Genomic DNA, 17,535 nt, shown 5'->3' with positions numbered 1-17,535 from the left:
TGGCCCGGAATGTTTCGAGATATACAGCGATATGTCAACAGTTGTGAACGATGTCTCGAGTCAAAGCCAATTCAGCGCAAACCAATTGGTTTTATGACCCCAAGGATACCCAGCGAGCCTTGGGAAGTCGTAGCGGCTGATACGATGTCGTTTACGCGTTCTCGTGCGGGCTATTCATATTTACTCGTGTTTGAAGACCTATACACGCGGTGGATTGAGTGCGTACCAGTTCGAGCTGCAAACGGGAAAACTATTGCTAAAAGTTTTCGGCAGTTCATAATTAACCGATGGGGCGTACCGCGCGTATTCTGGACCGATAACGGACGGGAATATTTAAATCGTGACGTTGTTGAGCTCATCCGAGAATGTGGTATTCAACATACTACCACACCACCGTATCATGCCCAAGCTAACCCGGTTGAAAGGGTCAACCGTAATTTAAAAACAATGATCATGAGTTACTTGGGTGATGATCATCGCGACTGGGATGTAAATATACACGAATTCCAGTTCGCGTATAATACCGCGATTCATGAATCACTCGGTGTGAGTCCCGCGTATTTGAACTTAGGCCGTGATCCGTGTCCTATTCGCAACTGTCGAGTCGCTGAAGACAATAGTATTGTTGTCGATAATAATTTAGACCGCAGTGGTTGGATTCAACGGATGGATCGTATGGTCGAATTACGCGATATTGTTAACCAACGTATTCGACGATCCTCTGAACGATACGCGGCCTATTATAACAATAAAAGACGTCATATTTTGTTCGAGATAGGTGATCAAGTCTATAAACCTACTCACGTCTTGTCAAAAAAGAGTGAGCAGGTCGTGGGTAAGCTAGCACCACGCTATGCGGGCCCATTTGTCATCTCGAAGGTGGTAACTCCAGTTATCGTTGAAATGGAAACCCCCGAGGGCAAATATGTTGGTCGTAGTCATGTGAAATTTTTAAAGCTAGTTAAACGAGCTGAAAATGTCCGTCAGAGGCAAGCTGACGCAGTCGCATGGCTAAATGCTTTATCTATTACTACTACTTGACTACTATGCTTCTATCCACATCTATCTATTACTATCGTTGTCTATTACTGATCTATTGCCACCTACCACTATTGTTTATTCTGTCGCTGTCTACCACTATACTGTTACTGGGTACTATTGTTTACTACTGTCTACATCTACGACTATCTGTGTGTCCTATACGATTACCCCAGGGGAATTGACAATGATTTAAATAATTAAATAGATATGCCGCTGACCAAGGAGGAGACGATACGGTACGTCGAGACGTATCATGAGCAGCGTGGAATCGGCATGATACCCCGGGGGTCCGAGACATGGAAGGCCCACCTGACCCTACTAGTCGGATTAAAAATCGCCGCGCTAAAACGACAGCCTCGTCGCCAGAACCTACCACCAGGCTGTGCTCGATGCGGTCAGTTTGGCCACCCAGCACGCCGATGCACCAACCAACCCTTGGAGGACAAGCCATTCTGCGAGGAATGCCTCGCCTTTTACACAGGCGAGTGTAAAGGAGCCCACGGGCGGCTACACCTGGCAGCACGGGACCGGTGCATGGTCTGCGCCACCAGACTAGTCAACGGACGGTGCCTCAACGGACATGGGGGAATTGGAGACCAGCTCAGTGAGCTGGATTGGATCGCCTGGCTCACACCTAGTTTGCACATGCGTCGGGTGTATAGCCTGGACCAACGTGGACCAAGTGACCCAAAAACTTCTCAGCTACAGCCCTAGGGAACAGTCCATTTTTTTTTCTCTTTATTTATTATATGTGTTTATTTCGTTTGTTTGTTATTAGTTGTAAGACGCCCGGCACATGGTGCCCAATTTAGTGTACTATCCTAAGCATTAAAACGGCGCAACCCAATTAATTACTGAGTGCTTTATTTGTAGTAAAGTGTGACACAAATACCCTTGTTCCCTTTCACCCATGGTCCGAGCAAGTTGATAAGTGACAGGTTGGTCAATTATTCGTTGAGTTTTTCTTGGTAAGAATTGTTTTTCTTTTGATTTTGATTTTGATTATTTTATTTATATATCCGGTACAAAAGATCCAGGTGTAAGTATTAGATTTAAGGTTTTCAGGTGATTGTACCGGCGAAATGGAATGCAGAGTCTCGCCCGCATTTTTCGGGGCAAAACACGGCCTGGTGGGGGGGTGTCACGTAACGATTCAAATTAATTGATTCTATTTAGTTTTAAGTTAATTATTTTAATTACAAATTTGAATTTGAATCGTTGCGCGGGCATTCCGCCATTTCGCCGATGAGACGGCAGTCCGTACACGGTGCTCGCGCATGCGCAAAGGGTATGAGAGAGCACATGTGTGATTTAATTTATTTTTATTTTTATAATTTATGATTTAAGCACAAACACGTGACTTTTGTTTGTTTTAATTATGTATTTATAATTTTGAATTAATTGGGATGCATAATCCAGCATTATATTATGCCCCAAAAATTGACAACACATTACTTTATTTAAACTTGTCATCCAACTGATGACATGAATTGATGTTTATTATGCGGGTTACTATTATTAAATTTATTATCCGATATAAAGGATTTAGATGAATATTTCATATATTTAATTAATTAATTGTGTATCATTCAGTCGTCTGAGGATTTATGGTTGGTGTTTTATATTTATTTGATTTAAGTGAGGCCCAGGACTGACAAATGTAATTATACTAAAAATTAAGGGGACAGTAGTGTCATGTATGCGACGACCAACAGGTGGAGGTTTAGACAATTAGTTTAGAAAGATACGGACAAGCATTGTGGACGGACGCGTTTATTTTGCTGAGTTTTATTGTTGAAAGAAAATAAGTTGACTGGGTGAAAAACCGAATAATTGATAGTAGTTTTTTTTTCATTGTTAAAAAGTTCGTTGTTATTTTGCTGATTATTGCTGATTTTGAGTAAGTACTTTGTATTTATTTCGCTGGATAATATACTATCACGTGCTAGCCTCCCCCGGTAGTTGTTGGTCGCCGCGGTGAATTATTTATCTATATTTATTGATTATTTATCGTATGACACAGTATAGAATTATTATTAATTATCATTCAATATTATTTGATAGGTTGGTGAAGATTTTTGGTAATTAAATATATATTCGTATTAAAAGCGTACGCAACGTCGTGAAACGTTGCCGGTATATATATATATATATACCCATACACATAGGTAGTGTATATAGCTATACGATACACGCTGTACTTATAAATTCCTCAGACACTGATGTCAGCACTCGGATGAAAAATTCCCGAGTTGATATAATTATTATTTTTCTGTTTTATTTCGAATATTTGTATAAGATTATTAATTATTATTATTTACATCTACTATTGTTTAACATAATTGCAAAGCATTGTATTATTTTATTTTGATTATCTGGTACCCCAGCGGTCATATAAATTATTATTGAGATTTTTATTTAAAAATTTACAAATTGGTTTCATATAGAGGAATTCATTTCTTTTTTTTGTTAAGTGTGAGTGAGGAAATATTCCGTGTCTTTCTCTCTCTCAAGCGTGTTGAGAGATAAAACTAAGCAAAATTATTATTTTTATTTTGTCTGAAAATTTAAGAAAATAATTGGTTCCTTTTTTTTATTTAATAATTTAATTAACAGTGTTAATTAAATTAAATTATATTTGTGTTTGATTTAATTTATGTAATATTATTTTTTTTTTATTACCACCGAGTGTCTTTATTGTGGAAAATTTAACAAAATTATTTATTGTAAAGTAATATTAATCATATTGAGTATTGTTTCAATATAAATACGGAAACCAACAGCCATCGGGGAAAATTTCATATTTATTTTCCTGGATCTTTTCCCTATTACTTTATTTACTTTTTCTGATTTATTTATTATTTGTAATTTAATTATTTATTATATATTTACTATTTTTCTTTTTTTCTATTATTATTCATTTTACTTTATTTTTCTCAATTGTTGTCCGCTTTGTCGTGTGTCACTTGCTCGGATTTTCCTCGCAGATTTTCCCCCTGAATTTAATTTTGTCCGTTTTGGGATAAACGGTCTGGCGCCTGCGTGCACTAACCCAGCCTGAGGAGCTGGTTCAGGCACTCCGAGAGTTTATTATTTATAATTTCATCATTGTTTATAACTTATTATTTATTTTAATTTGGAGAAAACATTTAAAATCATTTATTTATTATTATTTATTATTTTTATTTTCACACGTGGGTGACCGCATACGGTTTACCGGTTAATCCGCGTCTCCGTCGCGGAAATTAATTAAGGTTAACGTTATAAGTTGGCAAGATCGCAGACAGATGGCAGTTTTGCGTCTGTATGCAACGAACTTCAAAAGACAATGTATTATATCAACTTGTGAAAAATAATTCATTTGCTCACTGTGGGATTCGAACCTAAGCCTCAGTACTTGAGTTCGACAACAAAAGTGTAATAATAGCACTGGTTTAATTATTTAAATATATATGTTGATAGAGTTGGTAAAGTTATTAGTATACTATAATATGGATTAAAAATTTATTTATTGCTACTAAAAATCAATAACTTTGAGGAGAATTTTTCTCATAATAATTACAGTGCTAATAATATGAAGCGATTAACGTCAACATATTTGTTACAGTGTTCTTTGTAAAATGTAAAATATCTAGAGCGTATAAAAAAATCTACACTTATTAAATTACTCATTGGCGTAAGATGAGTATGATGTTAGATTTTAAAATATCTGAAGTATGCAAAAAACTTTATTTTAGTATTTAAGTTTTTTTTGTGACTTTTAAATAATAAATTAATTAAAAATATTAAATTTTTAATTTCATATCTAAACTGAAGAATAATTGCTTTGATAGAAAAAGATCGAAAATTTTCGTCTCCGAGAAAATTATTTGAGCTTTTATTTGCTCAATAAGTTTCGTTAATTTATGCGTAATAAATTGCAGGGGATGACGAGTGATTAATCAATTTTTGAAAGATTTAAAAGAGTATAATTAATATAATAATAATTAATGAATACTAACTGCTTTCGATAGCGAATGAACATTGCGGGTCATCAAACGGAAAAATGTTGAGTCTACCTTGACAAGAAAGAATAAGATGACGTCTGTAATAAAAAACAGTAATTTTAATTAATAAAATCTTAAATTTTAAAATAATTGTTCATAATTATTGTAAAAATTGTCTAATTACCGCATAAGATAGTTGACAGTGCCATTGCGATAAATCCGTAATGCAAAATGTACTGGAATTAGAGGATCTTTGAAGTCACCATGCATGATAAAATAAGTATCTGGTAACCAGATGTCATTATGATGATGAATCGCATTTAAAAATTCGTATCGCGATCGATTGCTATAACGTAGTCGTGGATCATACCATTGTTGTTGTAGAAGAAATTCAACTTCGTATTTCTAAAAATTTAATGACAATAAAAGTAGTTTTCACAATATTAGCATCGAAACTTTAAGTTTCAGTCTATACAGCCAATGAAAAGAAGCTAATTTCAGTCCATTGCCACGAACAAATTGCAAACGCGCAAATCGCAAATGCCGTCAGTCAGAGGGCAGAAACAAATGTATTTTGTCCCTTGAGAGGAAACAAATAATGTTTCTGCCCGCTGACTGAAGGCATTCGCAATTTAAACTCTGATACTTGTCATTTGTTTAATAGTCATTTCAGACTGTTAATTTTATTTACGTAAATGACAGTTTTTATGAAGAGTATTTATAGTTTTGCTTAATTATGAATTGCAAATGACAATTTACGCTTACGATAATAATTGATCACACCATTGGTCTTAACCCTTCATAGCCACGTGGTGACTATTTACCCCAGGTTTAAAAAAAGTGGAATTAGAGATCTTATACCTTTCAAATAAATTGGTCAAAAACTTTCAAAAAAAGGAGTTACCCCATGTGGCCCGGGTGAGGTGTGGCCATTAAGGGTTGAATTAACTTGTTTCCGACTGGCTGCTGACACCGAAACTCTAAGTTCCAATGCAGGTAATCATGAAAATATAGTGTGTTACTAAGGATGAAACATGATTTCAGATTGCGGGTAATGTCAGCCAACTTCAGCCCTAGTCTGAAATCGTTTTGTTTCATCCTTGTCACACAATATACCATTTAATATCTTACTCTTTAAAAGTGAATTAGCGAAATTCACTAGAAAATAATAAATATTCACTAATTTATAGTTATAGTCGTATCACTTTTTAGGATAAATGGAACGACTATCACTAAATATAATTGTTAAGCTTATAAATATTTTTATTTACCAAACTTGATTCGTCAGGTGAAGCCAGACTTAATAACAATACGCTCACGTTTACTGTTAAGGTTCCTGCAACAGGGTAAACAAATAACCGATTACTCTGTATTGAATACTTCAGTCGATTTTTCACAATCAATTACACTACGTTATTAATTCAGTAGCAATCTACGGTGTTTTTTTTTGTTTTAAGCTATTGTTAGTGTTCCCTTTTTAAATTTCGATCAATACATATTTTTTTATCTTTATTATACGTCTTTTTTTTAAGATGTCTTACATTTACTAATAATAATCTTATTGATCCTTGATTGATTTGATATAAATACCTTTTTATAAATATAATATTGCCTACGTAGACATAATAACATTTCTTATTAATTTTGCTTGGCGCTTACAATACAAGTAAAAGTTAATTCTTGATATATAAATAAATAATCTATTTTTTGCGCGACAATATCATTTCCGGATTAGTCTATACAACTGTACCTCTATTCGAGTAATCAATATCAATAATAATAATAATAATAATTTTTTATTATACTTTGTACTATTTATTTTTAAAACTAATTTAGATAAATTGCACTGTGTAAAAATTAGCGAAACTTTTACACAATAACCAGAGTTCACTACAACATATTTCTTGTTAATACCGACGCATTTCTTTTTTTTAATTCATAAATAAATTAATCAAGTACATTAAATTTATACCAGTATAAACAAAACAAAGTTCTAGAGTTTTAATTTTAATTAAAATTTGCTCTAATTTTTTATTATTACAGAAACTGATTACTAACGTTGGCTTTATTATTTAATACTATACAAAAAAAATTAACTTTGACAATTAGTGTTTGAAATAGTAATGATGCTAATTTTCACAAGAGCTAAAAAATTATTTTTTTTAATTTTAAAAATAATAAAAACAGACTGTAAATAAACCCGATGTCAAACTTCATTACATTTCTTCTAAAAATATTTATTTGTTTTTTCTATCGCGTACTAAAAAGGTTTCAAAACATAAATTTTCATATCATATGAAAGACACTTTGGAAAGACGAGTAACAAAAAATGAATAACTTTTATATTTTTAAAAAACACTAGCAGCAAAAAAAGGTAATTCCAGACTAATCCCATTTAATTTCGAGGTAAGAATGAAATTAAGATGAATAAACAATAGTATATTGTACGGCAAAGAATGAAACAGGACGATCTCAAACGAGGGTGAGCTTGTGATTGCCCGGGATGAAAGCGAGGGCTGGCATTTACGCGGTCTGCAATCATGTTTTATTCCATGCACACACTGTATTTTTCATAACTAACCGTATTGACGATTCAAATTTGAATAATACAGAGCGAGTCAAAATAGGACAATTGAAGACTAATCGCGTATATAGAACTCGTCAAAAGATACCATTCAAAATTTGAACTGAATGCCTTTGCACTAAAAAACTAACGGAGATGAATTTTCTAGTTTTTTTCAAATATTAAGATCCAACTTGCCCCAGTGTATCAATTTGCGTCGACAGATGACTATACTTCAAAAAATATAATAATAGAAAAAAATAAATTTTGAAATTTCAAAATTTACGTGAAGGGTGTGATTTTAGTACAACATCGCCTATTAGAAATTTTTTATGAAAGTTTGACTCATACTACTTCTTATACTGGAATATATAAAAGTTATTCAAAGTATGAACTCTGATTTTATTTGATTCGCTAATTCTTTACAATGTAAATCTCTAAAAAGATCTAATCAGAAATTTCGAATTGAATCAGATAAACAATTTTTAAATCGGAGTTTTTGATTCGGGCTACGATTAGGCGATAATCAATCAAGAATTAATAACTTTATTTTTTGAATATTTGTGTAGGATAAATTTATCACCATCTTATTAAAATTTTAAAATCACGTCGACTATTACTATTTCTAAATTGTACTTATGTTTTATTTTTAGTATTTCTTATAATTATACATTCTAAAGCTAAAGCTTTTTAAAGCCATGCTGTGCACATGCTGCAGCTGTTTAAATAAAGTCACATTAGTTGTAATTATTATTTTCTAGTTGTATTAACAAAAATAAGAACACAAATTAAAGTCTAATACAGTTTATCTATAATTCATTGATAATTTTATTTTGACGTTGTTACTGTAAAATATGATGTTCGATCCAGTGTTAATTATAAAAAAAAGTGCAAGGATAAATTAAAATGTTTGTTTTTTATTCACAAACAAAAAGATAACAATTGTTAAACTGGTAGTTGTTATTGGTAATTACTAATTATTAAAAAAAATGTTGATATACTTTATTTTTTATTTGAATTTTTTGTACCTTGTTGTTCAGTCGATAAAGTATGAAGTAGTTAATATAAGTTTAGAGTATAAAACAATATTGAGTGCCTCGATAATATTGTTATTGTAGCATATATTTGAATGTATTTTAATGCAAAAAACACGCTCTAGCTTTCTACAAAATCCTAACACGAGCATTACTGGGAAGTGACTTATAAGAAATAAAAACTTTTTTTTTTTATCAAGATATAAAGTTTTACCATAACACGTAATATAAGTTAAGCCGTATTCAGTTCGATAAATAACTGAGTAGTTGGTTTTACATTTAAACATGTAATTTTTTTCATGAGGAAAAATAAAATAATGAATTAATTATAAAAATGAAAAGAATATTTTATGTAACTCATGCCAAAAAATACGCCGCTAGCTAAAGTCAGGCTTGTAAAATTTTATATTAAAATACGATTCTTTCTGATTGGTCAAAAGTGTCATTTAATATATATTAAGTCACTACTTTTTATATTAAATCATGAAATTTAAGTAAAATGGGCGGAGTATATCTCTACTCAATAATTCAAGCCAATAACGAATCTATTAGCTCCCTCTTTTATGACGTCACTTTGAATTTGGCTGCCTTATTAACGTGAGCAAAATCTCTAGACTGCACATGCGCATTTGATTAATCAGCACGCGCATGTGTAGATCAATGCAACGTCAGCTGAATTTTATAACCTTACATATCTCTATTAATTGATACGACATAACACCAAAGTTGACGTCTTTTTTATTGAGTTAAGTTTTGTTAAGTGAATAGTATTAAACAAATTATCCAATTCCATAAAGTATAAAAATTTTTTAATAATAATAAAGTAAATTATTTTTATAACTCCGACTGCATGACGCTGACTTTAGACATCTAACGGCGTTTTTCTTCGTGCATTAATTACATAAACTTCAGTATGCATCTAGTGACATCGAGTATTATACTTTCGTGTGTTGGCAACACTCAATTCGCTCGTGGCGCCAAACCCACACTCAATAATACCGATTCCACATGGTATAAGATACTATTTTATACTTTCTATTGCCCCAATTTTGATGTATTCATTACAAAAATATAATAGAAAACTGAAGTAGTACAGAAATGTGAAAAAGTAAAATAAAGTTCTTGTAGATATTATTGATAAATCATTAATTAGATAGTTTATGAATCCGTGCAACAATCCGTATTTTTAAATTTGATTTTTCAAAAATAAAAAATGTATAAAAAGATTGACTTAAAAAATGTATGTGCTATATTATTTTATGGCAAAATTACAAGAGTTTAAGTAAAAGAATTCATAAGGTATATGAAAGAAATGTTAAGAAACGTAAAAAGTAGAGATAAAAAATGTAAAAGTATATATGAATAAAAGTAACAACATACATTGAATAATTTTTGTTGGGTATAAAAAATTCTGTATAGGTGCCAGTGCAATTCTATTAAACTTGACTGAAAAACTCGAAATGTAAATAAGTGTATTATGAAAAGCTTATTTATGTATTTAACAGAAAGAAGAGAGCCTTTGAAATAAATGTTCGTTTGAAAAAGGTTATTAAATTTAATGATAGTTTTCAAATAAATTATTAAATAAAAAAAATTACACTTGGTTCTAGTTAAAAAATAAAAAGATATACATATAAGTATATATGTGCTATATTTCAGTGTTTTCGATTTAATATCAAATATTGAAAATTGTGTTATAGAAAATGCATAGATCTTTAGTAATGTGTTTGAAAAAATAAAAAATTATGATAACGGTTCATTTATGACAACAAAAATAATTTGATTGCGAAGCTGAAAAATTTTTTGAATTTAATTGTTCTCTAATTTTGAATGCTTTTAGTATTAAATATAAATAATCAAAAAATTATAATATGATTTATTTTTACTGTAAATAATTAGCACAGAAAAAAAGGATGTCTTGAGTAAATTTAAAAAACGACGTTACTATTGTTCAGCTTCTTGAAAAAACGATAATTTTGTGAGACGAGGATTATTCTAAAACAGATATTAAACTTTTTTTTTTTAACGACAAACAGTTATTTTGTTAGGTTGTTACAGATAAAATTTAAGGACGGACCGCGAAGGTGAGTGCGAAGGTGTTGGTGCGGCGTATAATGGTTATTGTTCTGGTTGTTGTTCTGCGTAAGGTCGGTAAAGGTCGCTGATCGGTTAACTGGCCTGCTCGTGTCGCCAGGCGATCGCAATCCACAGCAGAAATCCGCATCTGTAACACCCAATAGCCCTTGCCTACGTCTCATCCATCAGAAAAAAAATAAACGATAATTTTTTTAAAAAAAAGTAGGTGACAATGCAAAGTTTATAAGAAGAAGTATGAGATAAAGAAGGAAGAAAAAAAAAATCAGGCAACTTTTTATTGATTTAAAGAAATCTTAAAACTTCAGGGAAGCTTTGCACTATCGTTGGCATTCGGGCATTTGTTATTGATGGAAATTATATTTGTTTCTTTGAGTAAGTGGTATTTTTTGCATTCATGTGTGGAATAAGTAGATGAATTTTAAATGCAGGATAAGAGACTCTGTGGTCAATTTTTTTTTTTTTTCTAAATTCAATTTATTAGAAAAATTAGGGATGAATTTAAAAACTTAAAGTTGTAATAGAAACCTTTTAACGAGTAAGTAGGCTAAGTGTGAATAATTGTTAAAAGAACAATGGAAAAGCTTAAAGCATTATTCTTAAAACGCTTTTAATCGATTGTTAAAATTCTTCTTTTGAATATTTAAATTTTCATTGTCAAATATATGAGAAATGTTGTCAGAATATTTTCAGACAGAATTTTTAACTGCGGAAATTTTCGAAATATACCTCATCAAAAAAATCTATAGTACCCAGCTTAGATATATGGATTTTTATGGGAATTCACACCATGCCAAATATATATGGAAATACAGTTCAGATTTCCATATGGATTTTGACATGGCGTTTTTGGAATCTATACTGTGCAAAAATCCATATGGGGACTTAACAGATTCTTTTATGGGTTATCTACAGGGTGATCCAGAATTACTTTTACAGCGAGAAAATTTAAATAGAAGAAGTGATTCTAAATATGAAGTTCCTTTGCCACTTTTGAAAATTTTGAGTAGTTTTTGAGTTATTCAACATTTTAATTGACCAATCATATGTGAGAATTGGAATTTAAAAAAAAGTAAAAAAGAATAAATATTAAGTTTGGCAACCACGCAATTGTTAACTTCAAGTCGTACATAAATTTTTTATTTCAAAAAGTTTGAATTTTGAAAAAGTTTGAAGAACGAAAACAAAACACGCAATCGTATATGGGAATCTAGGTATCTATACTCTCCCCATGGGTTTCTATACGTCCGTATTTTTTGATATTGGTTCCCATGGATTCTCAAGTAACCCCATACTTTCTACATGAATTTTTATGGATTCCCATACAATCCCACGTGGATTTTTTTGATAGGATATTTGCTACCTCAGAAAAAATTCAAATATTAGAGAACAATAATTACCCGCCGAAAAATTGAGCCCCATTTCAAACCCTATAGCAACGAAAATAATCGCAATATATAAGTTCTGAACTATTGACATTGATTTTGAATCACGATTTTTTTTCGTCTAGTCGATGTCTATTTCAAAAATTTATTTTTCGCGCTTAAATTTTTTCTTAGGATTATATTCGTAATTTTAATCACCATTGCCTGATTAATCGATAATTAACATTCAATTATTACGATAAAAGCTAAAAATTTCGATTTTTTAAATAATTAATAAAAAAAATTTTTGACCAAAGAGTTTCTTAGAAGAAAATAAAAAAATATGAAACTAAAAAAAATCTGATAGGTTGATCTGCAGTATGAAGAAAGAAGAAAAATGCAATAAAAATGACCTCGCTGGGTGTAAAAAGTCTAAAGTCTACCCCTTAAGATACAGGTAGCAACATCCTGAATGTTTTTTTTTCGTCGTTTTATGAAATTAGGTCGACCCTCAGACTCGCCGGTATGTGAATGTAAAAGCTTTCGCCGTTCTCGTGACAGTTAATGAACTTTGAATTATGCAAACTACCCTTTTTTAATTGACTCTGATAACCCTCCTAGCTGTATTCGTGTTTTCTTTATAACCGTTTTCGCTTCTGTTTGCAGCCAGACCTCGTTATAAGACTACCTTGTGGCGGTTAAAAATACTAATAACGTTTTGCTATTTTTACTCTTGCTCTTAATCGATTCTTTCTATTGTCTGTACATAAATAACTTTATCATAAATACCGTCAAAGACCTGCATAATTTAACACTTGATAGTATTTTATTGTCATATTTTAATACTTATTATTTTATAATTAATCGGGAACTTTGTTCCAGAAAAATTTGTAAATTATTTTAATTTTTTTAAATTTTTTGCTTTTTGATAAATAATCCGATAGGAAAAAATTAATTTCCTGTCTAGGAATTTTATAACCAGATCAAGATAACCGACGTAACAATTACTTGAGCATATTTTTATAAAATAATTTGACGTAGATAAGAGATAACGTACCAACCCGTAAAGAATTAATTTCTTTTATTTTTGTACTAAATTATTTCTTAGTGATATAAAAATGGCTTTTGAGTTGCTTAGTGAGAAAAAAAAAATTTTCTCAGTCAAAAAATTAAAAATTAATGATACTAATTAATTATCTGGGATAAAAATTTTTGAAAATTAAGTCAAGTATTCCGTGAAAAAATCTTTATAAAATTTTCCATCTTCTGAATTTTAATTAGTATTTTAAAAAATTGCATAAATAGAAAAAAAAAAAAGAACATTCGTCTTTCTAAAAATAGACGAATATTCGAGAGAAATTTTAAAAATAATAAGAGATTTTATTCTATTACTTTTTTTATACGTAGTTGACTAAACGAGAAATTTTTCTAAGCGAGTGAGTAATTGGAATAATTGAATTAGTTTTTTATTACACATATTAATTAATGAAATTTACTTCCGTTTTTTTTCACTGCAGCAAAACGGAAAAATTTAAGTAGAAAAAAAAGGCAACTTTATGGAATACCAGGCCTTAATTGGTTCCGAAAATTAAAAAATCTATTATAGATAGTGGTAAAATAAAACTGATAAGAAAATATAGTAGCGCAGTGTTAAATTTTTCCCGATAATTTTCTATATAGATATACAAACTACAAAATTTTATTTAGCAAGCCCTTTTATTTTTACTCTGTGGTGCTCCACTTCATTAATCCGACAAATTTGCCAAGCCTCGAGTTGTATAGCAAAAGCTCAGAGAGGATTATCCGTAACCAAGTGCAAAGTGTATTGCGTTGCCAGAAACGTCCTGATAGTCTTGAGAATCTCATTGACCTAAACAGAATTCACCATTAAATCCATTGTTAACCCTCATTTAGTTTCAACTTTTAGTGTTTATCTAAATCTTGTTCCATTAAAATAAATAGAAAAGGAGATAGATGATTCCTATACAGTTGCGTCACTGATAGAAGGATTTAATTGAGAACAATGAACCAGATTTATTGAAATTTCTCTGAGAAGCTTATTTTAAACAATTGAATATTGATCACAATCTTGGATAAAATTTTTTTCTGTTTTCTCTGAAGTACCATGAAGACCTTATAAGGTCAACGTAAGGTTGACCTTAATAGGACAAATCTGACAAGGGCCCTATCAGGCTAAAAATTCCTCTGAATTTTATTGATATAGCCTTGACTAGAATGTTTTTCTGGTTTCCCTGAATTACCATGAAGACCTTATAAGGTCAACGTAAGGTTGACCTTTATAGATAAAACCTGACAAGGTCCTTATCAAGCTGAAATTTAATCTAAATTTTATTCTTATGGGTTGACTGGAATTTTTTTCTGATTTCCCTGAACTACCATGAAGTCATCAGGTCAACATAAGGTTGACCTTAATACGGCAAAGCTGACAAGGCCCTTATCAAGCTGAAATTTACTCTAAATTTTATTCTTATGGGTTAACTGGATTTTTTTTCTGATTTCCTTGAATTACCATGAAGACCTTATTAGGTCAACATGAGGTTGACCTTAATAGGACAAACTTGACAAAGTTCCTATCAAACTAAAAGTTACTCTAAATTTTATTAGTCTCAACCGGGATTTTTTCTTGATTTGCCTGAAGTACCGCTCGGTCCTTATAGATGAACATAAGGTAATCCTAACTTGGACCTTAGAGTCAAACTGATCAGGTCGCTGTCAGATCCTTATAAAAAATTCTAGGTATAGTTTCGACAGTTCAAAGTCATTAAACAGTTGAAAAAATCGGAGGGAGAGTCTGAAAATGTCCTTAATAAATCTTAAATCCAAACAAATCCTTCTATCAGTGATAAGTAGAGAGTGAACAAATAGATTTATACTTCCGAATAGTACATTCGCTATAATCGGATGTACTTGTAAACGTCAATCAGCAATCATACTATCATTATAACTAACAGACGTTCAGAATCACTTTAGATTTGAACGCTACTAATTAATTTTAGCTGACACTACCGTTTAAATGTCAGCACATCTGTGTTCTGACATAAACTGAGTATTAATGAACCAAAGAAATGTCAAATTATGAATTAACTTCTCTCTGAGACCATGTCTACTATAATTAATTCGAATATTTACAAACAAGAAAATAGTAATTTCAAGATATTCAGAACGTTTGTAGGCTCGCGCGCGTGCGGGTTTTTGGTCTACGTATACGTTAATCAATTTGCGCTAATAATGTCTTTTTTTTTTTTTTTTTCGTGTATACATGTTGGCCGTCATCAACTTTATCAGCAGCATTCGCTCTGCTTTTTCATCAGATTCAATGAGGTACCCTTTCGACGAGACGTAAGCAGTGAACTGTGGTTGTGTCGTGCTGTGTGATGGTTTTGGTGCCGATGGTGTCGGAGATGGTGCTCGGGTTGTTGGTTAGGTTGGTCATTGGGTGAATCAAGATGGTCGGGGATGTAGTCATCTTGACGAGTATGGGGTGGGGGCCGTAGTGTACCTTGGACCGGCGGTAGAAGCCGCTTGTCATAGCGTGTCGACAGCAGCAAATTGTCCAGGATTTCCTTGTCCGATTTTCCTTCCTCAAAGCTGCAACACATTCGTCAAATAACCAACACACCCTAGCCCATTTTATTCAACCCATTTTAAACTTTCATCATTTTATATCTTATTTGTTTTTACCCGACTGCGGCTTCATTTAAATATTAAGTGTAGTTTTATATGTGTGTTATGGAAAAAAATTATGCTCAAAATTTTAATAGTTTGTTTTCGACTGAAATTAGTATATTCGATACTAATATCAAACCAGGATCATTATATATATTACAAAATGGCTATTATTTATATTTAAATTTGATACACAGAAGAGCAAAATTTGTAATTTCATATATTTAAATTAATATGAAAAAGAATCGGTAAATTGGTATCTACAGTTATTACTATTCAAATAAACAGAAAAATTTAAAAAATGAGGAACCGAAAAATTAGTAAACATACATATTAATATATAAAGATCTAGTATACGAATTTTTCATTTTATTATTTACCACTTATTCGATATATGTATATAATAAATTAATTTATAATAACGAATAAATAAAATTTTATATTAATTATTAGTCAATGGGATAGAATTTATAAAATAAGAGTTTAAAATTTTCGGTATTTTTATGAGCAAAAAATCAGTATCTAGTATACTAATTTTTCATTTTATTATTTATCACTTATTCGATTTATGTATATTGTAAATTAATTTATAATGATGAATAAATTATATTTTAAGCTAATAATTGATCAGTGATATCGAATTTATAAAATAAAAGTTTGTAACTTTTGAAATTTTCGGCCGGAAAAATCAGTATCTAAGATACCAATTCTTAATTTGACCAATCATTACTTTTTAATAGATGACGCCATAAATTAATTAACTTTCACTAATAAGTCACGTATTATACCTAAAAGTAATAATATTTACTTACTTTTTGAAATAATCGATAGTAGTTTTTGGGAATCTACAAAAATTAGTAAACTACTTTGCATTAAGCACATAATGGTACTAATTATTGATAACAGATTCCACGTTTCACTATTATTTATTTATTTTTAATATTGTTTTTTCCGTGTGTAAATAGTAATTGCGTTGTATATTTTATTGAATCTTGACCACTGAATCGATTTTACTTCATTTTAAAATTCAAATTTCTATTAAAATAACAAAACATCGCAGTCGGGTTTTTTTTTATCATCAATAAAGTTAAATCTTCTTGCTATAAATTAATCATTAACTCTATATATCATTAAACTATACTTCATTATATATATGCAGAACTCTATTTCTAATTTAAATAATTTCCAAAAAAATTAAATCACATTTTGCTATCAACTATAAATAACTATTTCATTTTTATTTAATTATAATTATTGTTATACTTTGAATAAATAACTATATAGTAATTTATAATTAACAAACAGAATATATATTAATACGTACATGTCCTCGGAATTTACGAAGGTGGCAAAAGTTAGAGCTAGGGTGAGGACACAGAGGGTAGTAAATAGTAAGGATCTTACGAGGGAGGCGAGAGACAGCGAGAGGATGGGTGATAAGCGGCTGCTACCACCCGCACGCCGCCCTAGCGCCACCCAACCCATTCTATGTCATCTGAAACACAAAACATAATAGTCTAATTTATTTTATTTATTCATGAACATTTATCATAATACCTAGGGGAGACCAGGACTTATAGTTCCGGGGGTTGATTGGTTCCATCACTTTATTAAGAATGAAGAAAAATTAAAGTATTTTTGGAACGTTTATCAATACGCGAGTCAATCGCGCAACTGTCAGCTGTCATTTTTCGATTAACGTCAACGAACTGTGTAAGTGTAAACAAGGGTAGTTTTGTATCAACTAAGTAAATATGTTGTCATTG

The 17,535-nt window shown here is 31.0% G+C and overlaps 2 protein-coding genes across 20 annotated transcripts in view; one reads left to right on the top strand and one right to left on the bottom strand.

Annotated features, from left to right (window-relative positions):
• LOC103574903 (glutamate-gated chloride channel) overlaps positions 1-17,535 on the bottom strand; it is a 75,599-nt gene that overhangs the window by 19,762 nt on the left and 38,302 nt on the right. For 11 of the 19 annotated variants that reach the window (XM_053738692.1, XM_053738693.1, XM_053738691.1 and 8 more), the window contains exons 3-8: positions 17,094-17,264; positions 15,603-15,691; positions 10,702-10,848; positions 6,299-6,363; positions 5,212-5,432; positions 5,043-5,125 (exon numbers count right to left, since the gene is read on the bottom strand). In XM_053738692.1, coding sequence (XP_053594667.1) covers positions 5,043-5,125; positions 5,212-5,432; positions 6,299-6,363; positions 10,702-10,848; positions 15,603-15,691; positions 17,094-17,254 — 766 coding nt within the window. In that variant the 5' untranslated portion in view covers positions 17,255-17,264. The remainder of the gene's footprint in view (positions 1-5,042; positions 5,126-5,211; positions 5,433-6,298; positions 6,364-10,701; positions 10,849-15,602; positions 15,692-17,093; positions 17,265-17,535) is intronic. The other 8 variants (XM_053738702.1, XM_053738710.1, XM_053738704.1 and 5 more) reach the window with 1 other exon arrangement.
• The window catches only part of LOC103570336 (uncharacterized), a 55,371-nt gene that overhangs the window by 7,174 nt on the left and 30,662 nt on the right, over positions 1-17,535 (top strand). Inside the window, exon 2 of the mRNA XM_053738626.1 lies at positions 1,247-2,941. The gene's annotated coding sequence lies outside the window, so the exon portion shown is untranslated. The remainder of the gene's footprint in view (positions 1-1,246; positions 2,942-17,535) is intronic.

The sequence above is a fragment of the Microplitis demolitor genome, chromosome 4 (assembly GCF_026212275.2).
Source record: "Microplitis demolitor isolate Queensland-Clemson2020A chromosome 4, iyMicDemo2.1a, whole genome shotgun sequence".
NCBI classification, from domain to species: Eukaryota; Metazoa; Arthropoda; class Insecta; order Hymenoptera; family Braconidae; genus Microplitis; species Microplitis demolitor.
This window is presented reverse-complemented; position numbering and strand designations above follow the sequence as displayed.